At 47.4% G+C, this 26,511-nt stretch overlaps 1 protein-coding gene across 4 annotated transcripts in view; it reads right to left on the bottom strand.

The window, feature by feature from the left end:
- Positions 1 to 23,301, bottom strand: part of MACROH2A1 (macroH2A.1 histone) — a 75,243-nt gene extending 51,942 nt beyond the window's left edge. For all 4 annotated transcript variants that reach the window (XM_079770477.1, XM_079770475.1, XM_079770476.1 and 1 more), the window contains exons 1-2: positions 23,163 to 23,301; positions 11,730 to 11,934 (exon numbers count right to left, since the gene is read on the bottom strand). In XM_079770477.1, coding sequence (XP_079626603.1) covers positions 11,730 to 11,901 — 172 coding nt within the window. In that variant the 5' untranslated portion in view covers positions 11,902 to 11,934; positions 23,163 to 23,301. The remainder of the gene's footprint in view (positions 1 to 11,729; positions 11,935 to 23,162) is intronic.
- Between the last annotated feature and the right edge of the window lie 3,210 nt (positions 23,302 to 26,511).

The following is a 26,511-nucleotide window of genomic DNA, read 5'->3' on the forward strand; positions in this document are numbered from 1 at the left end:
TCACAAAGATGGCTGCACCCACAGCTGAGGCCAAGTTCCCATATGGAGCCTTAATGAACAATCAGCAGGGACCTGAGGCTACGCCCTCCCCCGCTTCCGTGGGGCTTGACAGGGGACCTCAGGCCGCGCACCCCACCCAGCAGGGCTTGACGGGGGACCTCAAGGTGCACCCCCAGTGCTGGGTCGAGGGAACTCAGGCCATGCCCCTGCCCAGCGGGGCTTGACGGGGGACCTGAGGCTGTGCCCCCCTGCGGTGGGACTTGACAGGGGACTTGAGGCTGCGCCCCCCTCCCGGTGCTAGGCTGGGGGACCTGAGGCTGCGCGCCCCCGCCTGGTGGGGCTTGACAGGGGATCTCAGGCAGTGTCCCCCACCTGGCGGGGCTTGACAGAGGACCTCAAGGCACGCCCCCCGCCCCAGTCTGGGCTGGGGGACCTCAGGCCATGCCCCCCATCCTGGCGCCGGGCCAGGGTACCTGAGGCTATGCCCCCTGCCCGGCAGGGCTTGCCAAGGGTGGGACTGGCCGGGTCTGGATCTAGCCCAATGTGGGGGGGCTGGCCGGGTCTGGGTCTCACGCGATTTTGAGGTGCATGTGGGTGGGCGGGGACTTGACTCTGGGTCCCGTAGTGAGCCCCAGACTCTGCCAGGAGGAAGGTTTTCATATACATTTTACTAATTTCCTTTCATCTCTGGCACTTCTATTATAGAGAATGGGCAAATGGCAATATTAAATTATTTCCTCTAATTAATCACCTTTTAATGTGCACGAATTTCATGCACCGGGTCACTAGTTCTTCAGTAAAAGACTATTTATTCACTGAGCAGTTGTGGAAGGTCAGTCCTCGTGCAGGAGCTGAGTACAGAGTAGAGAGGGAGGGGTGGAGAAAGTGCAGCCCCAGCCCTGGGGTCACTCATATGGCCTCTAACATGTCTGGCCCAGCACAGACACTGAATACAAATCTGTTGAAATCAACAATGATTCTTTCGACCCCCAACATCAGCTTGGCACCTTGCACATGGTCAGAGCTTGGTAACTCTTTCACAAATAGGTCATTCAGAAGAATCTCTAAACAAGTGAACCAGACATCACAGCATTCAGGCAGTGATGAAGGAGGGAAGTGCAGGAAGATCCTCCGAGGCACTGGCCTGGTTTCATGTATTAGAACACTCTGAACCATGGCAGGCAGTGTCATCCCAGACTAAAGCAGCCCCATGATGGCCCAAGATCCAGGCAAGCTTGACCTCAGTCTCAAGGTGACAGAGGAAACTGAGTGCTGGGGGAGGTAGGGGCAGATCAATGATCCTCAGATTCTCCAAAGTAAGGTTTTGGCTCAAATATAAATGTCAGTCTCTGCATATCACTTGTACCCATTATCCTGATTTATTATTTTTTGAGATTACATTTTCTAGATTTATTTGGAAATGAAAGGGGGGAAAAAAGATTATCTTTAGAAGGATATATAACATATACAGCACAGGGAAAACAGTAAATAACATTTTAGTAACTATGTATGGTGTCTTATGGGTGTGAGATTTATTGGGATGATCACTTAGCAAATTATATAATGTCTAATCACTGGGGTATATACCTGAAACTAACATATCACTGAATATCAACTGTAATTGAAAATTAAAAAATTAAAAATGATTACAAAAAAGAGTAATTATCCAGAAAGAAGGTCAAAGAGATTAAAAAAATATATATGAATGAGATGAACAGATCAGGGAGATAGGCTGAAACACTAACATATGTTTATGTTTCATATGGAGACAGGGATTAGAATAGAGACACTGGAGAAATAACAGCTTAAAACTTTAGGGATGAGATGAAGACATGTTCAAAACAAGACCCTGAGAAAGTTTATCACCAAAAGACCTCACTAAATGAAATTCTAAATGATGTACTTCAGTAGGAAGTAAAGTGATCCTAGATGGAAGGTCAGAGATAAAGGAGGCATACTTAGTTTTGTTCACATCTTTTTCCTTTCCTAAACTCAGAAACAGACTTTATAGTGCTGTGTACTTTTCTATTGGAGCAAGCAAAAACAGAACCCTTGATATGGAACTTGTTTATATATGTGCAGACCCCAATGGCAGAAAGTTGCATCTTATCCTTCAAAGGGAAATTGTGAAGCAACAGAGAGACTCCTTGACCACTGAGGATTCCTGGGCAACACAGTTTATCTTCAAGAAAGAAGAAAGGTTTTCAACATATGGTGCTGGAGCAACTTGACATCCACATGCAAAAAAGTGGATCTAGACACAGACCTTATACACTTTGCAAAAATTAATTTAAAATGAATCATACATGTAAATGTAAAACGCAAAACTATAAAACTTCTAGAAGATAACAGAGGAGAAAATCTGCATGACCTTCAGTTTGGTAACCATTTTTTAGATACAACACTAAAGGCTCAATACATGAAAGAAAGAATTGATTAATTTGGACTTCATTAAAATTAAAAACTGCTCTGTGAACGACACTATTAAGAGAATAAGATGACAAGTCACAGACTAGGAGAAAATATTTGCAAAGAAAGCACTGAGGCCTTCCTTTTCTCTGATCCCAGTGATACAGTGCAACCCTGGCCCTCGGAGAGCAGGGAGAGAAGGGGTCGTTGTTTCACGAAGTGGGCCCAGGTCATATATACGCTGTCCTGGACAATCTCATGGATTTTTCAGAAGGACTGGATAGAAACTCAGTTTTTTAGCTCTACAGCAGATCCATGTGCCCCTCAAGCTGTGATGCCACCTCCACATCTCAGGTAGGGTGGTGAGGTACTGGGGAAATCCACCCTTTGGTGGTTTCTACACTCTAGCCTCAAACCCTGAGATCTGACCCATGTGAGTCTGCTAACTGGTTAGCCATCTGACACCACACCAGCAGGGAAATGTCAAAGGCATATAAAATTCTAAACCACTGCTTTTTCAAGCACTTCTTGAAGTCATTACCATGGAGTCATCTATTCCTCCTAGGAGTCTAAAGGAGGGTAGACAATGTAACATATGTGGATAGCACCTCCTTAATTATGTCATGTGTTGCTTTGACAGTGATGATTTTCTGTGATTGGCTATCAATGAATATCAACAATAGCAGATATTAATAAAACAAATAATTATATTAAAATCTAACTCTCTTTCATGCATGTACACATACACACAAGAGACATTCGGTACCAGCTGTTATATCTCTGGGCAGCGGAATTACAGTGAGTTTTAGCTTGTTAAATTTTCAAAGACAAATTACTCATATAACCACAAAATGGAACATGCATTTAAATACAGTGTGCACATACTCAGTACCCAGCATACTGGAGTTTTAACTTCAGTGTTTCCAACTTTTTTCTAGTTGCAACCCTCTGGCTCATTAAAATCCTTAGTGGTTTTTATTTTTAAAAGAAAATGAAGCTGATAAAGGGCTTTCCAGAACAATGAGAACTATGGGAGTGCTGAGAGCCCCAGGGGAGCATGAATGCTCCAGAAGGTGCTAGCAAGAGTCGGCTAGATTCTGATCTGAAGTGTTAGTTAATCTAACATAGAGGTGGTCATAGAAACTAGCAAGAGATGAAGGGATTCAGAGGGCCTCGAGCATCAAGGAAGCAGCCTGACTGTTCTCCTCTTCCTGCCCTAAATTTAGCTGTGTGAGTACAGGGCACACTTGAGTGTCCTGGATAGGAAACTGGTAAAGAGGCCGGGTAAGTGACAGAGCCAACTGCAGGCTCTGCTGCACTTACAGATGGGGGCAGGATGGAGTGTGGCCCAGTGACTAACACCAAAGGCATATGCAACATCCGACCTGAGTTACAGATCAGAAATCAAACAAGCTGAAACTTGGGATGAGGATGATTCTTTTATTAGCCAAAACCAGGCAGCAAGGTGTATTTTTAACAACCACCCTTTTCCTTTGGGTTTTATTGCAGGATGCAGTCAGGCATAAGGGCTGTGCCTCATCCAGTCTGTAAAGGTCATGGAGGGGACCCAGCTTGTTCCTCAGGTCAGGAGCTGGCCCTGTGAACTTCACCAGTTAGTGAAATACACACAAGCAGCTTCAGGCAGGACTGCCTGCTGTGACAGGATGCCAAGGGCCTGCTGGAAGACTGTGGAGGTTCTGGTCACAGACAAGGGACAGGAGAGAGAAGACCAAGGTTAGAAATAAGGGGGATGGGTAGGGGTAGGGCTTGGGAAAATGGAAAAGGAGTAGGGGGTTAAGAATACACAAATCCCAATGTCATCATCATTTGTGGATTAGATCCAAAGAAGACAGAAGAAAAAACTCTAGCCACAGCCTTAGCTTGTGAGAGGTAGAAATGCATTAACTACTGTGACACTAGGTTTTCAAACAGACCAGAGGTTAGGCATCCAAATCAGCAGAACTCTTGCAGTGGTCACCATGGGAGGGCTTATGTTTATTACAAGATATCAGACATTCAGCCTTGAGAGCTGGTAGCCAGGGCATCTTTCTAAGGTTGAGAAATCCTCTGAAAGATTTGATTTTTGCAAGCAGGCTTAAGTCCTAGGAGGTAAGTTGTAGAATAAGGTGTGTGATCAGGCTATATAACAGGGTTTCTGGACCCCCCCAAAAAGAAAAAGATATGATCACATATCTTTTTGGATCTGATGAATGGCAACCAGGCCTGTTCTCTCAGGAGTTGAGTAAAATGGTTCCAAAGGCACTGCCTCCCAAGGTAAGTTCCTTGGGCAGGGACTCTTGTCATGTATCTCAGTGTCCAGCACAGGCCTGGAGGGTGATAGGCCCTCCCTGAGTCAGTGCCTGAGTGACTCAGCCTAGTAGAAAAAATGCACAGCTTCCCCAAGTCTCTACCTCCCCTAGCAAATATTGAAGTGACTTCTGTGTCTAGAGCTGTGGATGGAGGAGGAAGATTGAGGTTCCTTATCTATGAGTCAAGTTTTGTGCCTCTGCCATAAGAAGCCAGACCAAAATTCATTCTTTATAGTGGCTCTCGATTTTATTTCTTCATTAGCATTGCTCATAGTGCCATTCCTCATGAGCTTAACCCACAACAGTGTCCCCTACACTGTACTGTGCATGGTGTTTAAAGGTATTTCTTGAAAGGCTTTTGTGATATAAGTTTGGGAACCACAACATATCACATTTCCTTTCCTTGGAGATTCAGGATGACACCAGTCTGTTAAAGGCTCTGAAAAGTCCTACAGTAAGAAAAGCTATTTCTTGGTGAATCCCAAACTAAAACAAGTACCTTTACTGAGGAACTTATCAAAGTCATTCATATATCCATCTCAAAAGAGGGAATGAGAGTCTCGCTGTCTCCTCACTTCAGCCTTAGAGCCCTATTTTTTGGTGCACTACCTCTTCAATTTCACCAAACACCATGGTTTTGTTGAATATAATTTGAGCAATACTGACTCAGAGTGTCTTGGACCTGTGACTTGAGAGCATTAGATCACAAATGTGCTTGCTCTTTCCTCTTCCACACAATTCTCATTTACTCCTCCACTCCCCCACTTCCCCACTCTGGGACTCAAGTACTCTTAACTTACTGCTCAGATCTGCTTATTCCCTTGCTGTTCTATGGGAATGGATGTCCCCCATCATCAATGGAAATTTCACTGGGGCAAAAGCCATGTCTCATGTTTCTTAGTTCACACCTCCTACATCTTCCAGCACTGTTCAGTGCTGTGCTAGGCACAAGGGAGAGACTCAAAGAGGCCTGAACTAAATCAAGTTGCCTTTAAACATCAGTTAAGAAAAAAGTGCCACAGTACTATGAAGGCAAAGATGATTCCTCAAAGAAACTGCTTCAGTTTCCCCATGACACTTATTTTTAGCTATCGTTTATTGAGGGTTTACTATGGTTGCTGGCTAAATTTATGTGATGCAATATTAATCTGCACAGCAACCCCAAAAGGTGGGGGGCTACTATAATCCCTTAGGCTAGAAGGTCAGAGGTCAAGGGGGTAGAGAATGGCATGAAGCCCACATAGTCCTAGGCCTGAAAAGACAGCAGACAACATCACATTCCTCAGGAAGAGCTCTGGGCAGAGTCCAGCAGTGCTGCAGAGACAAGCACACAGAGATTTGGGGAAGGAGCTGTCTGGTCATCAGATTCAACCTTGTTCCAAATGTTGACTTTTCCTTTTAAGTTCAGTAGATGACTGGGTTCTGGACCCAAGAGGAGAAAAAGACACCAGCTTCAAGTTTCAGAGCTAGAAGCAAGCCCTTCCATCACCATCCCTAAGGGAAGTGGGCAACCCCAAGTGCCTCCTCCCTACATCCACCCCAGCCTTGACCAGACCCTAAGGAGGAGCGCTTCCATGATCCCCGCCCTGAACACATGCTCTGCACAGGGAAGCGTGTAACTGGTGGCCCCAGGCATGCAGGGCTGTTGCCTGTTCAGACACTCTCATGCTAGTCTGGCTTCAGCTCTGCCCTAACGCAGGCCCAGGGCTGAGTATGCTCAGATCCAGCTAACTGGAAAATCCTTCCAGGTTTCCATGAGTATGTCAGAAGCTCAGGTCAGAAGTGGACTCTGACACCAGACAGAGGAGTTTGATAACAGGGCATCCTGGTGGTGAGTGTGATACAGGTTTTAGGAAGAGGTGTCAAGAGGCAGCTTGAGCAAACCAGAAGGAGTAGGCCTAAAGCTGCCAAGATATTCTGTAGGTGCTGGTGAGGCACAGTGGCTTCTGACCAACTGAAAGGACAACACGCATGAGTGGACAGTGACAACTTCCATCACCATCCCTAATGGAAGTGGGCAACCCCTAGTCACCTCAGCAGCCAGAGCAGGATGACTAGGGACTTCTTCCTCTCTCTGCTTTAACCCTAATGTGATAGCATGTGGGCATGTACACTGTGCCGGCAAGGCAAAGCTACTCACGTGCATCCTCTCATTTCAGCCTCATGATAATCCTATGAGTTGCTGTTATCCTTAGTTGACAGACAATAAAACCACAGCTCAGAGATGTGATTTACCTGAAGCCACAATTAAGAAATGGCAGCTCATACACCAAGGTCCACACTAGTAACTGCTGAGCTCCACTGCCTCTACCTGATTTCCACTGAATATCATGGCACCCCAAGTGTTCCCCAGGGCTGGCCACCTGCTCCAGAGCCGCCTAGGCGGGCCCTGCAGTTCAGCAGTCCTATTAGAAGCCCCTGAGCATCCAGACCCCCACTCATCTCTCCACGGGGGCCTTCTGAAGGGAGGAGGCCTGGCCCAGCCATTCCAAAGGAGCCTTGTGTTGCATACCCCCATCACCATGCCTGCAACTGTCTGCCACCTGTAAGGGTCTGGGCCTCGCAGACAAGAAAACAATCCCTCCATAGCACCTTTGGGTGAAAACTAGACAAGCAGGCCAATCTGGTTAACTGATTAATACACATCCTCCAGGAAATGTTTCTTGACACCTTCTCATGGCATAGGTGGTCCTGCATCATCACCAAGTTTCTCTTGCCTGGACCTATCCCTGGACAGACACCTCCTTGGGGTGGGGATAGGTCTTGTTTGTGCTTATATTCCAGTGCCAGACACATCACAACTCTTAGTGAGGACCTGCTAAATGATGGTACTTCCCTCACATGCCTTGTATCTGGCCACAATCTTGACTAGGCCCTGAGCTACTTAGGGGCTGGTACCCTGGCTTCCCCCGCTTTTGATATCTTCCCCAAGCTCTCACAGGAGGCCGGCTGGCACCCAGTAGGTGTATCCAGCACAGATGAGCAGATGGCAGAGCCCCTCTCCCATCTCTCACAGGCTGGTTGCCCTTCACTGCACTTATCAAAGTCGGTAACCATCTGGGTTGGTTGGTTCTTTCTCCCAACTAAACTGTGAACTCCAAAAAACAGAGACCATTTCTGCCCCCAACATTCCTAAGCTCTCATACAGAGTCTAGCATGGTGCCTGCAACACAATAAGTACTCAATAAATATATGGAATGAATGGGAAAGGGTCTTCAATAAAGCAAAAGCAAATAGCAGAATAGAGATCTTGGTCACCTTTCCTTTTTACTTAAGGACCAAAACCGAAGTTCTGAATGGGCAGATGCCCAGGACTTCCAAATATCCACATGCTCTAGCCGAAGGGGCTCAGGGTAGGTCACCTTCTGAGAACAGTGGGTGTGGGTGTGCAGCACTGTTCTAAGAAGCAGGATGGAACGGTGTTTTTACTGGGCGTGCCCCCAGAACTCAGCTCCTATCCCATCATCAGGAAATAGGACACAAGCGACCACAGCAGTGACCGGACACAGAACTGCTAGCTCAGGATGTCTCTCGAGGTGCCAGTCATGCAGGCCTGGCACCATGTTGGGGACTGGCGTTAGGCAATGGTCATGCCAGTGACTCACCACTGTGTGCAGACAAAGAAAATGGTTCAGATTCAGCTAACTATAGCTTTGTGGAAGGTCTTGCTAAAACTTACTAGTTGTACCGGTTAACAATGCAGATTTTTTTTTTCAATAGATGGAGTTATACATATGTTGATATATATGCAATTTGATATGTATGCTATTTTGTTGTATTGACAACAAGCTTCAAAACTTCATTATGTCAAATTTTCTGAAGGTGTTAACATCATAGATATTTTTACGCTTAAAAATGTCAAATTTCGTGCAGAAAAAAGAGCATTTGCGGGAAGTTTTAATTCATTCCTTTATTTTGAAGAAAAGTGCTGCTGAAAGTTATTGTATATACTTCGGGAAGCTTATGGTGAACATTGCTCCATCTCAAGATACTTGTGAACGCTGGTTTAAACACTTTAAAAGTGATGATTTCAATGTGAAAGACAAAGAACGTCCAGGTCAATTGGAACCATGCTTTGATTGTAAAAACCAGAATGGGCCGGAAGACACAGCAAAGTAATTTTGCTTCATGATAATGCGCCATCACACACTTCAAAACCAGTTAAAGACACGTTAAAAAGATCTTGCCTGGGAAGTATTAACCCACCCGCCGTATTCACCAGATCTTGCTTCTTCAGATTACCACTTATTCCGATTGATGGCACATGCACTTTCTGAGCAGCACTTCAAAATGTATGAAGAAGTGGAAAATTGGGTCTCTGAATGATTTGCCTCAAAACAAGAAAAGTTCTATTGGGATGATAAGCATAAATTACCTGAAAGATAGGGGAAATGTGTAGCTAGTGAACAATACTTTGAATAAAGCACTTTTGATGTTTCTCTTGAAATTATCGTGTTTTCTTTTATTACAAAATCTGCATTATTAACCGGTACACCTAGTAAATATGTACAAGGGGTTAACTTGACTAATATGAGCGTAAGGATTTGCCGTAAGCTACTTTTCCAGCTCTAGTAACAGGTTGCCCTGGCTGTTCCTGCTCCCCTATGTGACCACTACCAAACACCTATGGTAGCTGGGGACAGGTGTGACGGATGTGGGTGCAAACAGGATCAAGGTCTCTGAACGCCATGAGAACGGACCCGCTGACTGTGACCTCATAACCTCTGTGCTCAGTTTCAGAGCCAGCCAGGCACAGACAAGGAAAATGTACAGGTTTGCTGTGTGGACATTAGCTGTCTCAGAGATGATGTAGCAGTGGTATCCCACTCCCTGAAAACTAAAAAGAGGAAGCTTGATGGAAGAAATGAAACTGATGTTGTATTTGACCTAATGACAGTGTCTATGAAAACTCCAGTGATAGGGGTACCATGGCATTTGGAAACCAGAAAACACAGGCTGGCTGGTTTGCACATCATGTCGGCTTTCCCATTATGGTCAAAGCCCCTTTGGCTCTCACGGCAGCCTGGAGTTGGTGGAGCAGGACTCTTGTGTCCATTTGAGTTGTAAGGAAACAGGTCCAGGAGGTTAACTGACTCACTCTAGGTTCTACAGCATGTAAACTGCCAAGCCAAAACTAGAAAATGTTCTCTGATTCATATCTAGTGACTTCTGTGGTCTCCCTGCATGGCTGCCAGCATGTGCCACATAAATTCTGGACCTCTGTTTCTTTATCTCTATAGTGAGAAGAATCATGCCTAGCTCACGCTATCGGGCATGTCACCTGTAAGAGTCTCCAATAAGCAGAGAGTCAAAAGTCCCAGAATATGTGCAAAACCTCACAACTATTAACACACCAATTATGGCAGTGCTTTCCATAGGGAAACCTCTTGGTGTTATTGAGAGACCTGGGAGAGTAAGAAGCAATACAGCTCTTTTGCTGCCTGACTGTAAACTTTGGAAAAGGTACCTTCTCTTGCTAAGAATCAAGGTGCCTCTTCCTACCACTTACGTTGATAGTATATGGAACAATAAGTAATAGCATGACAACAGGACAGCAGGATATGGGACCCTCCTCGAGTACTTACTGATTATATGCCACCCAGGCAAGTCCTTTCATGTCTTCAGGCTGGTTTTCTTATCACTAAAAATGGGGGTGGTTTCCCTTCTAGCTGGTCTCCCACAATTGCTGTGGAGCCACCAATAAGACTAATAAGATTTTATCTATGAAAGGGTCCAAAGAGAGATGGCTGATTCCAAGATTGGGGCAGACAAAGTCCAGGGTGAGACCAGAATACCTCATGATGTCAGAAAGCAAGGAAATCTATAGAAACTGATGGAGACATGGAAAAGGGATACAAAACCAGCTTGAGAGTAGAAATTTGAGCATCATAGTAATGACATGATAGTGCATAATCCACTAAATTTAAAAAATCCATAAACCAATACTGATAGTACAAAAAATAAAAAGAAGGGAAGTTCTTGTTTACAAATGAATGCCAAATAATAATTGCAGAAGAAATGACAGAAATAGAAAAATCACCATTTTTTAACCACTATGGAAATAACAGATTCAGGTAAGATTATCAGGAAATGCTAAAGCTACTGGGTAAAAGATTGTGATCCAGAATGTGCTGAAATCTACAGACATCATCTTAATCAAATGACCAAACTGAACATCACCAATGACAGGACAAAGCCACATTGGGTGCCTCCTGACGTGACACCAGAGAGGGATTCAACATCTCTTATACAATTGTCCTACTAAAACATTTGATCTGAATCCAAGCATGAGATCAACCTGATTGAAGGACATTCTGCAAAAACAACTGGCCTGGACTCTTCAAAAAGGTCATTGTCATGAAAAAGATTTTTTAAAAGCTGAGGAACTGTTTAAGATTATGAGACTAAAGAAACCAGACAGCCAAATGCAATGTATGATCCTGAAATGGATCCTGGATCATGAAAGAAAGCCAAATAAATTTATAAAGGAGATTATTAGGACAATTAAGGAAATTTCAAAGTAAGCCATATAAAATGTAACAGTCAAAAATAAATGTATAGCCCAGCTGGCATGGCTCAGTGGTTGAGCATCGACCTAAGAACCAGGAGGTCACAGTTTGATTCCTGGTCAGGGCACATGTCCAGTTCCAGGCTCAATCCCCAATAGGTGGCGTGTAGGAGGTGGCCGATTGATGATTCTTTCTCATCATTAATGTTTCTCTCTCTTTCTCCCTCTCCCTTCCTCTCTGAAATCAGTAAAAATATATTTAAAAAAAATAAATGTATACATATGCATGCATGCATGCACACGCACACGCACACACACACACACACACACACACACGAGTTGGGAGGACAAAATGTTAACAACTGGTGGATCTAGAGAAAAATGTTCAGTGTACTATTCTTATAACTTTATTATAGGTTTGAAAAGTTTTAAAATAAAACAAACAAACAAACAAAAAAGCTGTCAGAACTGCCAGTGGTATCACAGTTGAATTGGGTACTCGCCTGTCAGGTACTCCAGGACAGCGGCCATGTACACAGGCGCCCCCACTCCAATCCTGTACTTGGGGTGGCCTTTCTTGATGTACCGCAGCATCCGCCCCACAGGGAAGATGACTCCTGCCTTGGCGGACCTGGAGGTTTTGGTGGACTTCTTCTTCCCGCCTCGGCTTGACATGGCGGTGGCCCTGGAGCTGGATCAGTAAGCACACTGGGGAAGCAAGAGGCACACCATCAGGATCATTGGGTCAGCGCCATTTCCCTTTCCCCTTATACTCTGGCCCCTGGGAAAAATAGGTCCTGCCAGCAGCAGCCCTCCAAGCCCTGGGATACTCTATACTGAGGTGCTGCAGCCCCTGAAGAGAGAATGGCTTAGCTTTTTACCTTTTATACCATGACATCAATTTTATCAGCCCCTTCCATTTAAAGGTTACTTTGTCAGTGACCGTTGTTAAGTGTCTTGCTTTTATGCCGCATGATGTAAAAGAAAATGGGAATTCTTGGCTGTGTTTTACACACTTGTTTAATAATTGCATTCTCATATACTGGAGACCAGAACTAATAAATTTGCTGAAGTCTTCGTAAAAGAAAACAAAAACAATGTCACCTGTCCTAGAATGAAGCTTTAAAGCCAGTTACCTATGTTCTTTGATGAAAGCAGCATCTGTACCTTACAATCCTTAATGTGTGAGAGGCAGGAACAGCTCACTGGAGCTCAGTGGGTGGCCACATGGGAATAAGAGGCCCTTGGACACTTCCGGTCTGCTGAACAGGCCTGCCCTTAGAAAAGTGTTTTTCCTTCCCTGCTCCTCCCATTCCCATCCAAAATGACACTCAGTCCAGAGGATGTCCCCTCTTCAACACCTCTGTGGGGTCCTCTCCTCTCCACCCCAACTATGACTAGTTCCAGGTCATCACTATCTTAACTGAATGATCACAAATGTCTCCCACCACTTGCCCCCTTTCCTGTAATCCACCTCCTTCCATGGGCAGGGTTATCATTAAACACACAAGTCTGAATATATCATAACCCTGGTCTTAAAGTGTTCCCTGGCTGCCAAATTCGCAAGATAAAATCAGGACCCTTGGCCTGTCAAGCAATGCCCTAAAATCTAGGCCTGGCACACCCATCCAGCTTTATTTTGTGCTTCTTGTGGTTGTGTGTAGTCCCCCAAATGCCTTCCTCTGCAGTAGTTGTGCTTTGGCTAGGATCTCCTCCATCCTTCACACTTGTTTTCTGCCCTCTGCCAACCCTTCCCTGAGTACTCGAATCCAGATGCTCCACCCTCTAGGCTCCCATGTGCTTCATGCATGATAGGCACATACCCCCGTCTCTCCCATCAGACTGCAAGTTCTTGAGTCTGTCCATGACTGTGCTCCTAGTGTAGCACCACACAGTAAAGTCTGAAATGCTTGCTAACAGCATTCAAGTCACCATGCATTCTCTTCAGGAACTATGCTGGGGAATGGAGACAGCAGTGCACAACACAGTGTGGTCCCTGTTCTCGCAGAGCAGGTGGGGAAGAGAGACCAAAAAAACCCTACAGTCATTTAAATGGTAGTGGTGAAAGGCCAGTGCAGGGTGCTAGGAGAGAGGCTTTGATGAGGCCTCTGCCTATTTAGGGGCATCAGGCAAGCTTTTCCTAGAGGACATTTACTAATATGCTCTGACCATTGAACCAAATGGGCAGGTCTCCCATTTACTGGTAAACTGAGGTTAGGGCTCCATGGGCCCCTAAAACTCCAACAGTCCATGACTCTATGATCATGGAGGCCACAGAGTTAGATGTCCTTATTACTCTGATGGCCAAACCTATATTTGGGACATGCCATGATGTGTACCTAACATCAGTGTGACCAACCCTCAAGATCATCTCAAATTGGCTGCCTGACAGAGATGGCCAAAACAGCAGAGAGCAGCATTCCTGGACACTCTGAGGCAGTTGTACTAATAGGCCCAACAGAATTAAGGGGCTCAAGCCCTGATTCTGGAAGATGTTGGAGGGGGCTGAAGACACTGGGAAGAGAACCCTATATTTCACCCTATCAAAGGGCGCCAAATCTTAATTGATCACTGAGTGCTAAAGAGTCCTATAAGGGTCTGAGTTATTTTAAAACATTTACTTGGCTCCATTTCTTGCTGTAATGAGCTCCATTTTAAAACATTCCCTGCAAACAGGTGCCTGTGCTCACTCAGGGCAGGAAATGGTATGTGTACACATGTGTGCACACGTATGTGTGCAGGGAAAGCTGTCACTGAGTTTCCTAGCAGTCTTTTGCTTTACTACAAATGTGTTTCACAGACCATTATACAGATCAACTCTAGACTTTTGGACTAAGTGCTTTTCATATTTGAATGTTTCCCCTTTTTTTCAGGAGAGGCCTATGATCAGTGATGATTAATGCAACTCAGCCCCGTTCTTAATGGAGCACAGACTTCAGCTCTTGTCTCCAGGCGGCCCTGTTTGGGGCGGCCCCTGTCCTACCCCCCGAGGAGCCATTAGCACTCAGAAACCTGACGGGTTCTAAACACACTTATTCCTTAAAAGTGATGCTCCTGGTGCTTCCCTCTGAATCTAGCCAAGAGTGGTTACATCGCCCTGGGCAGTTTGGCTCAGTTGTTAGAGCGTTGGCCCTCACACCAAAGGGTTTAAGGTTCAATTCCCAGTTAAGGGGCACGTATTATGGTTGTGGGCTTGATCCCAGGCTCTGGTAGGGGCTCATGCAGGAGGCAACCAATCAATATGTCTCTTGCACATCAATGTTTCTCTCTCTCCCCCTCTTTCCCTCCACTTTTCTCTCTCTATAAAAAGAAAAAAAATCAATGGAAAGAATATCCTCAGGTGAGGATTTTTAAAAAGAGTAATTACATCATCCACATGCTGGTAACTCACAGGCCTCCAGGCCTCCAGCCCAGTGCATATCCAGCTGTTGAGTCCCAGAGCTCTGTTCTGATTGCCTGTGGCAAGGGCTCACTTGGAAGTCCCATAGGTGCCTTAAGCTCTTCTGGGTTTCTCAGCTCCATCATTGGCACCACATGCATCAAGCTACCAAGAGAGAGTCAACCTGGCCCCACTTCTCTGCTCACCTCCCAGCACCCAATCATTAGCCAAACTGCTGAGGCCACCTCTGTAACTTTTCAAGCCTCTTCCCTTCTCTTTACCCCACCCCCACCTTGGTTCAGCTCTACTACTTACCTACTTCCCCAGCACCAGTCTGGTCCCATAAACACTAGAGGATTTTTGCCCACTTTGCTAGTTCTTCATCGCCTAAGCCAGCCACAAACAGCATCCTTCAACTGCTTCAGCAGCACTGCTTCCTGCCACCCTGCCTGGGTTCAGATGCCCCAGGCTGCCCCTGACTTCCTGACCTGTGATGCTGTGCCCAGAATATCTTTATACATGCTGTTTCTTTTGCCTGTCCTCCTGCCAACCTGAACTGTGCCCACACAAACCCTCTTCTTGGACCTGGCCATGGACTGGAACTGCTATCTGCTTCATGTTCCCATAGCACATATCCTGGCACATATCTGTGTACCTCCCTCCCCAACTTGACTGAATTGCAAGCTACTTGATGCCAGGCACTGTAGTTAATTCATCTCTGGTTCTCTGGGTCCCAGGAAAGATCTAAAAATTCATGGACCCTCAAGTGCCACTCTGCTCAATGAAGATCTTCATGTCTCATTTGAGTCCAGTTCTCTTTGATAAAGCAGATCTAAGTCTTTATTCCTTCCCCAAGGGAGGCTATCCTGCAAGATTCTGTTGCTCATCCCTCCCCATGCTCTTTCTGCAATTCTAACTATAGATCCCCAAGCTGCAGCCACAGCTATGAGAATTCTGACTAAGCCATGCAGCCTCATGACATCCAGTAATATGTGGGAATATCAACTTGTAGCTTGCAGTCTCCAGATAAACCCATGAATGTGCAGGCCCATCCTGCTCTTCAGAGGGGAAGGAAATATGGGAAGCTATGGCCAGGCTCCAATGTAGGGATAGTGGCTGTTGAGCACTGAGGTTAGTAACTCAAATTCCAAAATCAGACTGATCTGGTTCAAGTCATGGCTCTGCTCCTTACAGCCTATGTGTCCTTGGGCACATGATATAGCCCCTGAGTCTATTTCCTCATCAGTCAAGTGGAAATGATGATAGAATAGACCTCAAAAAGTTGAATAAGAGCATACATATCCTATATAATAAAAGGGTAATATGCAAATTGACCCTAACGGTGGAACCACCAGAATGACCGCTCAACCAGTCACTATGAGGCACACTGACCGGCAGGCTCCGATTGTCCAATGGTGAACGGGGAACCGGGGCATGGGTGGTGGCAGGGGGTGCGGCCAGCTGCGGGTAGCCAGGGAAGATGGCCCAAATTGCAGGCCAGCCCTAGGGACCATACCTGCGCATGAATTTCGTGCACCGGGCCTCTAGTAAGAATATAAGAGAATTAAATACAAGCATGCAGGTAAAGGCCTGACACCCACTGAGTGCTCAGTAAAGTTAATAAAAATGACAACTATGTGCATAAGATGCAAAAAGACCACCATCTTGAAGAACTGGCACTGGATATTTGTAGTGATGAGGGCAGCGTTAGCTGCTATAATAATAAGCCGCTACAGCTTATTTTTCACTCGTGAAAAGTCCCAAGTGGGTTTCAATGACTGGCCAATGCTTCTCCACAGGATGATTCATGGATCCACACTCCCATTAATCCATCACAATTCCCATGGTTACCATGGAAGGAAAAAGGCCATGTAGGAAAACACATGGAGGTTTTCAAGGCCCAGACCTGGAAGTGAGGCATACTACTTCTAACCATGATCCATCCCTAGTACTTGATCACATGGCCAACTGCAAGAGAAGTTGAGAAATGTCCTCTACCTATTTGCTCAGAAGAAAACAGGAAACAGTCAGCCTGTCACATGACAAACCAACTTGAAAGCTGACCCTGAAACCAGGTCTGGATGACCAACCAAAGCCTGCTGAGCCCTGTTTGACCCATGTCCTGCATCCAGCCTCTTCTGAGAAATGGATAGTTCTCATCATAGAAAAAGTAACTTCTGATGCACTCAGCTTCTCTTCAGGGGACAGACGTTGCTCACAGGAGAAACACCAACACTCTCTTATCAACAGACAAAGCTGTGTCCTTCCTTCCTGGACTCATCGTCCAGGACACCTCATTCAGTAAACTAGAAGCCCTTACCCCTGTAAAGGGCCCCACATGCTCTGAAGGTAATAAAAGGTATTCAGGCAACCTCAGCATTCGTACATCACATTATGTTCATATACATTAGCTTGGCTACCTTTTTCACTGTTATCAGGTCAGGAAATGAAGCTTCTGTGGTTGATCCTGAAGGGATCTCTGTGGTATTTATCTCTGCAGCTCCTCTAACTATAAATCAATCACAACAGACAGGAACCTTGTTTGCAGAAACCCCAAGTTTACTCAGAGATACACTGTTGGAGAGGGGCTATACAGAGAGATGAGCCAGGCTTGAGGGAGATGCAAGTCTCTGGAAAACATGATCTGTTCTCATAGCACAGACTAATTAGAAGCCTAGCTGTGAGGATCCGTAAGATGGACATGAAAACCCCAAGCCCTCTACTACTGAGGAGAGAAAAGGGCCATCCTACCTACCACACCACTCCCCTCCATTCCTCCCCAACAGGACACCCTAACAGGCTTCTCACTGCATAGCAAACCACCTGCATTCCCACCTACAGTGTTTGGTACATGCTCAGGCTGGAACGCTCTCTCCGCCTTCTGCCTGGGACTATCCTACTTAGTGGTTCCCAAACCTTCTGTGCTAATGCAGACCTATCGAGGATCTTTCTCTTCTACATTCCTGCCTTGTCCCCCAATCAGAGTCTAGTTTGGGGCAGCCCATACCCAGCTCCAGCCTTGTACACAAGGCCCTGCTTATGTCCTTCCCTATCTCTAGCAGCCAGGGCTCCACCAGGCTGTGTTGCTCCGTTTTCTCAGTGGACATTCCTGCTGTAGCCCCTGAACCCAGCTAAAAATCCCTTATAATGCCCCTAGGCCTGCCACCATTCTTTAATATGTTCAATTGCTTTCTCAGTTTTATATAAAGTACTCTGCAAATACAGTCCCAGGCCTTCCTTCCAACCTAATTGCCCCTCTAGATCCAATTTATATAAACATTCTAAAACCAACTACCTCACCCTCAACACTTATTACCCTGTATCATCACTGCCTATTTCCTTATCTGTTGTCAGCTCTGCTCACCACTATATCTCTGCCTGCTACCTGGAAGGCTCTCAAATGCTGGCTGGATGTTTGTTGATTAGTTGGCATTTACTGTGGAGGGGTCTCTTGACAAAGATGAGAGTAGCATTTCCAAAGGTAACAGGACTCAGAGATATGGAAGTGGGACACCACTTGGGGACCTTCTCTAGGACCAGTCATGTACACATACCTGGCTAATCCCTGTGGGATCCCAGGCTCTGGAAATCCAGGGATACTTTGGGGATTCCCCAGGAAAGGAACACAATTGTCCTGGTACCTGAGGTGGGAGCCATGCAGAAGCCTTCCACTCCCTGACAATTCTATGGCTCCAATGACCTCTCTTCTTGCCACTGGGCCAGCTCATTAACACAGATTAGAGGATAGTACTTATCTTCCTCACATCTATAAGAGACTGGCCTCTGTTAAAGATGCAGCAGAAAAAAAAACCTTAAATAGGGCACTCACAAAACCACTGAAATGATAAGTCGTGAAGTCTTTTATTATCTAAGCAATGAATTCATGCATATTGATCCTGAATGAATATTATAACTGCTGGAGAGCTGTTAGTCAGACATCCCTATCTTCAGTACCTGAGGATAAAGGAATCTGAGCTATCAGTGCTCAAGTCACTGTGGATGAGGGAAGATTGCCCCATCCTTTCCATGCAGCTGGATAAATGCCCATGTGTCCACATGCATTTATCACCTTCCCATCAACTCCAATCACAAAGGCTAACCTGAGAAACTTAATTCTGAAGTATAGGACATTAATCCTATTTACAGCATTCTCTTCTGTTTATTCCTATCACATCAAACGGTTAACAATGTTGCTACTGTCATATCCCCAGAGGCCTGTGGATATACTACACAAGCATCATTCACAGAGCTGGGGTTCACAAGCTATGCTCTGATTGGTTCAGAACAGGGACCTGTTCTGGTACTCTAGCCAATCAGAAAGAACATCTCTCTCCATTCATAAAACACTACATCATAAAGTGAGCCCGATGATTAAAGAATTTAGTCTACCCTGGGGGAACCAAGGAACTGCAAACAGGGAGTAAAGAATAAATAAGAGAGTAAATAAATCCTAAACCGCACATTTTGCTCCAACAGACATGTTAGATTTTTACTGGCAGGGGAAAAACAAAACCCAAACACGAGTGTTATTCACCATAAGCAGGAAACAGTTTGCAGGAAACTAGTCTGGGATCAAGATTTCACCTCTGCAAACCCTCACCAAGTCCAACTACACCCACAAGGGGCCCAACTGTCTCCTCCTCATGGTCTGCTTCCCCAGCTGCACGAAAAAAATCACCACTTGCCCTAGCCCCGTGGTCAGCAAACTACGGCTTGCAAGCCACACACGGCTCTTTGGCCCCTTGAGTGTGGCTCTTGCACAAAATACCACGGCCTGGGCGAGTCTATTTTGAAGAAGTGGCATTAGAAGTTTAAATTTTAAAAATTTGGCTCTCAAAAGAAATTTCAATCGTTGTACTGTTGATATTTGGCTCTGTTGACTAATGAGTTTGCCGACCACTGCCCTAGCCGGTTCGGCTCATTGGATAGAGTGTTGGCCTGTGGACTGAAGAAGGGCCACAGGTTTGATTCTAGTCTGGGCACATTCCCAGGTTGCGGGCGTGATCCCCAGTAGGGGGCGTGCAGGAGGCAGCTGATCAATGATTCTCTCTCATCATTAATGTTTCTATCTCTCCCTCTCCCTTCCTTTCTGAAATCAATAAAAATATTTTTTTAAAAAAGAATCACCACTATACAGGGTGTGGCAAAAGTAGGTTTACAGTTGTTTGTATGGAAAATAATACAATAATTAATAAATAATAAACTTTTGCATACTCAACAGTAAACCTACTTTTGCCTCACCCTGTATTTCAATAGCAAGGCACTGTCTGCCTGCTTTACCAGGAAACTTTCCTTCACACCTCCTCTCCCTTTTAAAGGCTGTGTCAAACTAAGATGACCACTCCAATGGAAGATTATCAAAGGTCAAGTTAAAAGGTGAACTTTAGCAGGGCAGAGCCCGGTCAGATTTGGCATCTAGAAACCATTCAATATTTGAACAGAGGAAGAGTTCCTAACAAGAATAAAGAACTTCTGGCCACATCTCTCTCCTGCTCAGAGTCACTGCTGTTAGGATGAAGTCTAAATCCCTCGGCATATTTCTGATGAGGATTCTCTGTGATTTGGCCCTTTTGGCCCTCTAGCTTCACCTGACTCTCCTCCTGGATCCAGCCATCCTGAACCTCCGGCAGCTCCCCCACATGACCCTTTTTCTCATTATTCTAAGACTCTGCACATGTGGTTCCCCAGGCCTCAAACACTTATCCTGCCCTGCCCTCCTTTGCCCAGCCAATTGTTACTCGGCCTTTCTGTGCCTGGTAAAGGCTTGCTCCAGTTAGGTTACCGTCCTGGGGGCCACTATGGGAGCAATTGTGGCCTCCTGCACTGACCTCACAACAGACGCTTGCCTGTCTTTTCAACATGTCAACTTCCCAAGGAAAAAGACTGGGCATTTCTTGATCATGGTACTGTCCCCAGTGCCTGACCCTGAGTTAATTCCCAGGAAATATTTATTGAAAGACACTGATCTGGCAGGTTTAATCCAGCAAACAACCTATACAACTCTTTGGTATGAAGAGCTAACCCACTCAGGCTCACTCATAAGAGCTGAGGTGAGGCCCAATGTACTTCTAAAGCTACAGAAAGTGAGGAGAACCCATAGGACCAGCACCCTCCCCACTACTCCTACCCCTCCCCAGCCCATGTGCCAAGAATGGAGCTCTGAAAACCCCAACACAAATCCAAAAGCATGCCCAAACAAGAACTAGAGGCTGCTGCAATTCTGATGACGACCACATACAGATTTTTAGGTTTTCAGTGTGTTCTTTTGTTAATTTAAATAAATCTCCTTTAAATGACTTAGAGCAGCATTAGCTCTGCAATATTAGAAGCTGTGGAGAGCGGCTACAGTGTTTGGACGGGTTATAGTCCGAACCTGTGGTTCCACGTGGCTAAGTGATATAAGCTGCGGGAGGTGCAGCAAGTAAACAAAGCTTGATCAGGTGCATGTAATTGAGTAGATTCGAAACCCACCAGTTGTAACTACGCCCTTACTTTGCCTCGTGGAATCTGGCTATAAAATAAAGACTCGGCTTGCAGGTTGTGGCGCTGCCTCGCCATCAGAGAGGGCAGCGTCCCACCCAGACCCAGCTTTCTTCGTCTGTCTTTTCTTAATCCTTCACTGCCCAATCTCAGGCTTACGGAACCTGGCCATGCTGGCGCGGGACAAGAGGCACGTCCCAGAATACATGTATTTCAAGCCTCTCTCTGGGAAAGGAATGAGGGCCCTCCCCAAGTTCCGCCATCTCCAGGACCAGAAGAATTGGCAGATTAAGATGCACCACTCCCTAGCCATTTGGTATAGACTGAGCCAGTGACTTAGAGTTGTGCATGTGATGTTCTAGACCAGCGGGCCTCATGGACCACCAGTGGTCTGCAGACCACTGGTTGGCGACCGCTATTCTAGATAACTCTCAAAGTTTAACAAAATGTGAACTATCCCTTCCTCATTTTGAAGGCCCTGCCGCAAACTACCTTCACTTTAACTCCTTCTGTCCCTTTTAATAACTTTATCACCATACAATGGGGACAGGTTAAAACAAAATGACTGGAGAGGTTTCCCAGTCTACTAAAACTTTTTTGGGGGGGAAATTTTAAAGTCTTGGTGGTGCTTGTTTAAAGAAAAAATAGGTTTACAAATATGTATATTTATCAAATGGCCTCTTGTGCAAGACTGAGATGCCACTGCCCAACTTTGGTTAGTCGTGTACAGGGGTATTAATTCCAGTGGCAGCATGAGGTGTCCATTTCGGAGCTAATAACTCCTCTGACCGCAGAGAGTACTCTGAAGGTGGCCTGTAGTAGGTGGATTCCACCTAACTTAGAATTGGAGCCTCCCACGCAAACCTAAAGCTGTTCAAAATTCCCCTGAGGCCCTGGAGCAGAGCGCCCTGGAACAAAGCACTGCCCTGCTCCCCGCTTTAACGGTGAAACCTCAAACCACAAAGGTGGAAGAAAAAGAGAAGCTAGCAGGGGTGCCCCTCTAACTGTCTATTCTTATAGGCTGTTGATTAAATCATTAAAATCTTCCAGGGACATCACGGTCATTGTAATTACTGAATTCAAGGTCTGCCTCAGCTGAAGCCTTTCACTTTCAAACTCAGGAACACTTTCCCTAACATCTTGTCTAAAAGAACCTTCCAAGCAATCTATTAAGATCCTGGAGTGATCTGTGGTCCCTGCAGGAGTGGAGGTGGGGCGCACCATCCACACACCTGTTGTCAGGTGACCCGGCAGTAGCATCCTTAGAACTCGCCTCGAACTCCACCCCACCCCACCCCCAACGAGTCTCTTCCCTCCTGGCCTTCTCCACCAGGGGAGAGTCTGCAGCCTTCCGGAGTTACCTTTAAAACTCCCAACCCAGAGCAAACAAAAGGCCCGCAGCCCAACAAGAACAGCGGGGGTTTCGTGGCCCCTTCTCGGGCCGGTCTCTGGACAACCCTCTCCCTGCCCAGCCCGGCTCCAGTCCCGCGAGTGTCCTCCAACCGCCCCCACCCCACCCGCCCTGCCAGCAGACAGAGCCCGGCGCCTACACCGCGGCTACCCAGTTCTCGGGCCCGACTTATTGTGCCGGGGCCGGCAACTCGCGGGCCGGTGGGGCCTCGCCGAGTCCAACTCCATGCACAACCGCTCCTGGGCGCCCAGGCCCAGGCCGGCCAGCCGGCGCCGCAGGGCCTCCTCCGGCCTCAGGCCGAGCCGTCTGCCCGCCAGCCCAAGGAAGGGTCGCTGGGGAAGGGGCCCATCTGTCTCCTCCGCACAAAAGCGCCCGCGCGCGGGCAGGAGGACGCGGTGGTGAGGAGTCGGCTTCCGGGTTTGCTTTCTGAACAAAACCAAAGGGAATCCCGCGCGGCCCCGGTTCGGCCCGGGAAGGCGCCGTGCGCGCGAGACCCCGGCGGGGGCCGCGCCAAGCCCGGTGGCTCGAGCCGGACCAGCGCCACCCGGTGCGCGCCAGGCCGGGCCGCTCCCAGGCACCCGCGGCCGGAAGAGCGCGGCCGGACCGGGCAGCCGGGACCGGGCGCGCGGCGAGGGCTCCGCGCGGCGAGGTCTGCGCGGCACTTACGGGCGGCTCGGCGGCGGCAGCAAGGTGTTCGGTCTGTGCCCTCTGGGCCGCTCGCGCCTTTTCTCTCCGCGCTCCTCGCTGGCCCGCCCGCCCCCTCGCTTCCCGCCCGCACACCCCGCGCTCGCCCCCTCCGCCCGGCTCCGCCGCCGAGTGAACTGGAACCAGTCGCTGCGGCCCCAGGATTCCCACAATGCACAGCGCGCCGCTCGTCACATCCCATCCCGTCCGCGCGCGTCCGGCCACCCCTCCCGCGCCGCCCCGGCCTTGACCCCAACCTCGCCGCCACGCGCGCGCGGCGGCTCTCCTCGCTCTGCCGCCGGACGTCGGTCGGTCGGTCCCCTGCTGCACCGAGGGCCTGGCGTCCGGCCCTCTGCCCTCAGGCACCGCGCGCCAAGGCTGGACGCCGGACGCAGGTCCCCCGGAGCAGAGATGCCCTGGCAGAAGTGCTTCTCCAGCGCACGTCCCAGGCTGTGCGTCTCCGGTGGCCCTTACTGAGCGCCTACTGTGTTCCTGGCCCTCAGCAGGGGACTTTCGCTGCCTCATCTCTGGAATCCTTCCCATTAACCCAGAGAAGGAGGCACAATTGCTGTTACCACTTTTCCCTTCCCAGCCAACGCAAGCCTTCCGCGCACCGCAGAGCCCCCTCCTCCCCGCCGCTGTCTTTAGATAAAGGCCCCCGGAATTCTCTGTCCCTTCACCAACTAACTATCCTGCTTCGTCGTGACCACCAGAAGTTTGGACCTGCCTTGCACACGGAAGCCATTAGCTACTTCTTCCATTGAGCAAACGTTCACAATTGAACCCAGTTGGGATTCACTAATGTAAACAGCGGTTCTTTATCACCACACGCGTGTTTTAAAAACTGCGGACAGGCAGAAAGAGGAGGGGCCCACCTGTGAATCTCTAAGTTAGGTTTCTCTCGCGAAGGCGGGAGTGCCCTATCCTGGGTAGATAGGGCCCTACCCCTACTCCACCTGCCGAAGTGTGGAGGGGGGAGCCACCTGAGCACCTGGTGGTAGACCAAATTTAAATAACAATATACACCCAGCAGGGTTGATGGGCTGTTTAAGGTACCGCCCCTCGCATCAAATGCCTCCCGCCCTCAGGCTGACTTCTAGAGCAGGGGCGCTAACCTCTTCCCGTCACCAGGGTGTTTTGCACTGGACTTTGCAGAGCAGTGTCCAACCCATGCCACTCATGCATTCATTGAGGCAGTTCAGTATGGAAGTCATCCTTTGGGCCATGCACCAATTTGGGTGATTAAGATAAAGCAGTGAACAGAGCAGGCAAATTTCCCTGCCCTCCTGGAGGTTGCAGTCTAGGAGGGAAAGAAACACAATCGGAAAAAGAGATGATGCGGTAAATGGTATAAGTGCTGTAGGGAAAAATAAGGCGGGGATGGAGGATATGGGGTGTGAAGTGAGATGGAGTTTCAAATGTTAGAGAAGACCTCCCTGACAAGGTGACATTTAAGCAAAAACCTGAAGGAATCAATGGAGCAAGACATGCGGATATCTGGGGGAGGAGTGTTCCAAGCATGAGGAACAACAGCAAGTGCAAAGGTCCTGAGGCAAAGGAATAGTGTGTTCTTACCACAAAAATAAATGTTAATTATGTGATATGATAGCAGTGTTAACTAAAGGGAAAGGGATAAACATATTGCAATACATAAATGTGTCAACACGTTGTACACCTTAAACTTAAGTGTTATGTCAGTAATATTTTTATTTTTAAAAAAGGAATAGTGAGTGTGAGGTTGTTGGAATGGAATGAGTGAAGGGGAGAGTTATAGGAGATGAAACTGGGGAAATGATGATTCTTTGTGTCCCAAAATAAAGCATTAAGGATGTGTGAAGACCCCCAACCCCCAGAGAAGTTGCAGAAGGATGTCAGAGGAAGGTGCAGAGACCACCTGCCTTATTACTCTGTCCTTCCTTGGGTCCTTGAGCAGGCCCCTCAGTTCTGCAGGGGCCAGCCACCAGGTGAGGTTTCTGTGGGCCACAGCAAGTCAGGAGGATGCTAGACTTCCTTTATTCACTCAACTGACACTTGCTGAGCACCTACTGTGCGCCAGGCCCATGCCAGGCTCCTTCCCAGGGAGAGCAACATTCTAGGTGTGTTGGCAGGCCAGGCCTGTATGGAGAGGAGAAGATGCCTGCAGCCTTTTGGTGCCTTGGTGGTGAACAGACCTTCCCCAGGTCCTCAGTAATGGCCAAGGCCAGACACAAAGGATGATTGTCCAATAAATGCCAATCTGCAACCCCAGGGGGCCACGAAGGAACTCACTCACCTCCACCCCAGCATTGGTTTCTGATGGTGACTTCGAAGTAGGTAATGTTCAAAAGGCTGCTTTTGCTCTCCATCTTATTGTACACTCACCATGTACCAGGTCACATACGTCCCATCATTTCACCCTCTCAACAGCCTCAGCAGGCAGGCTATTTCTGACACATTTCTATCCTCATTTTACAGATGAAGACACTACAGATTCGGAACACCGAGAAATATACCTGACATCACAGAGAGGCCAGGCTGGTGCTAGGATTCAAACCCAGGTTCATCTGGGTCCTGAACTCTCATGGTTCAGAACTGAAGAGAGCCTTTCCAGGGGCCTGGCTTCCTCTGCACCCAGCATCCATCCCCCCACCCCACCCCCCACTCAGTCATGCATCGCTGTCCTTGGGTTAGAATCCACACTCCTCCAAGAGCTGATCTTGATGCCCTGCCCACCCCTTCATGCCCCTCCGCAGTGTGCCATTCTCATAGAACTCACTAGTAATATTGTCCCCTGGAGCTGTTCAATGCAGAGACCCTGTCTCTATTTCTCCAGAAGGCTCCACCCTCCCATCCCCAACTCTCACCCCTCACCACCCGTGGGCCTTTGGTATATTTGCCTTCATGGGCCCCATCCTCCATTAAAAACCAACAACACAACAAACAAAAAACCTGCATTGGTACTAAGGCAGGATAGTAAGAAGCTAGGAAAATTCCTTGGCAAGTAGAATGGGGAAATTGAGACAGATAGCTGAACAAACCGGCCGAGCAATTTACAGCAGATACAGAAGGTCACCTCCCTCAAGTTATACCTAGGCCTACATTTCAGCTCCAGGCCCAGAAAAGCAGCAAAACCAGATGGATGACACCAGGACCCGCTGCAATGACTAATTAACCCCTGCCCTAACATTGGCCAATAAGCAGCGACCACGAACTTGAAAGAGCATACCTAGAAAACTGATGAATATTCTGCGGAAACACGCCCCTGAGACCTCCCTTAAGATTTCCCTCGGCAAGAGAGAGATAAAAGCCCTCAAGACAAAGGACCCAGTGCCTGTTCTTCCCTCCGGGGAAG

This window comes from Cnephaeus nilssonii, assembly GCF_951640355.1.
Source record: "Cnephaeus nilssonii genome assembly, chromosome: 5".
Taxonomy (NCBI): Eukaryota; Metazoa; Chordata; class Mammalia; order Chiroptera; family Vespertilionidae; genus Cnephaeus; species Cnephaeus nilssonii.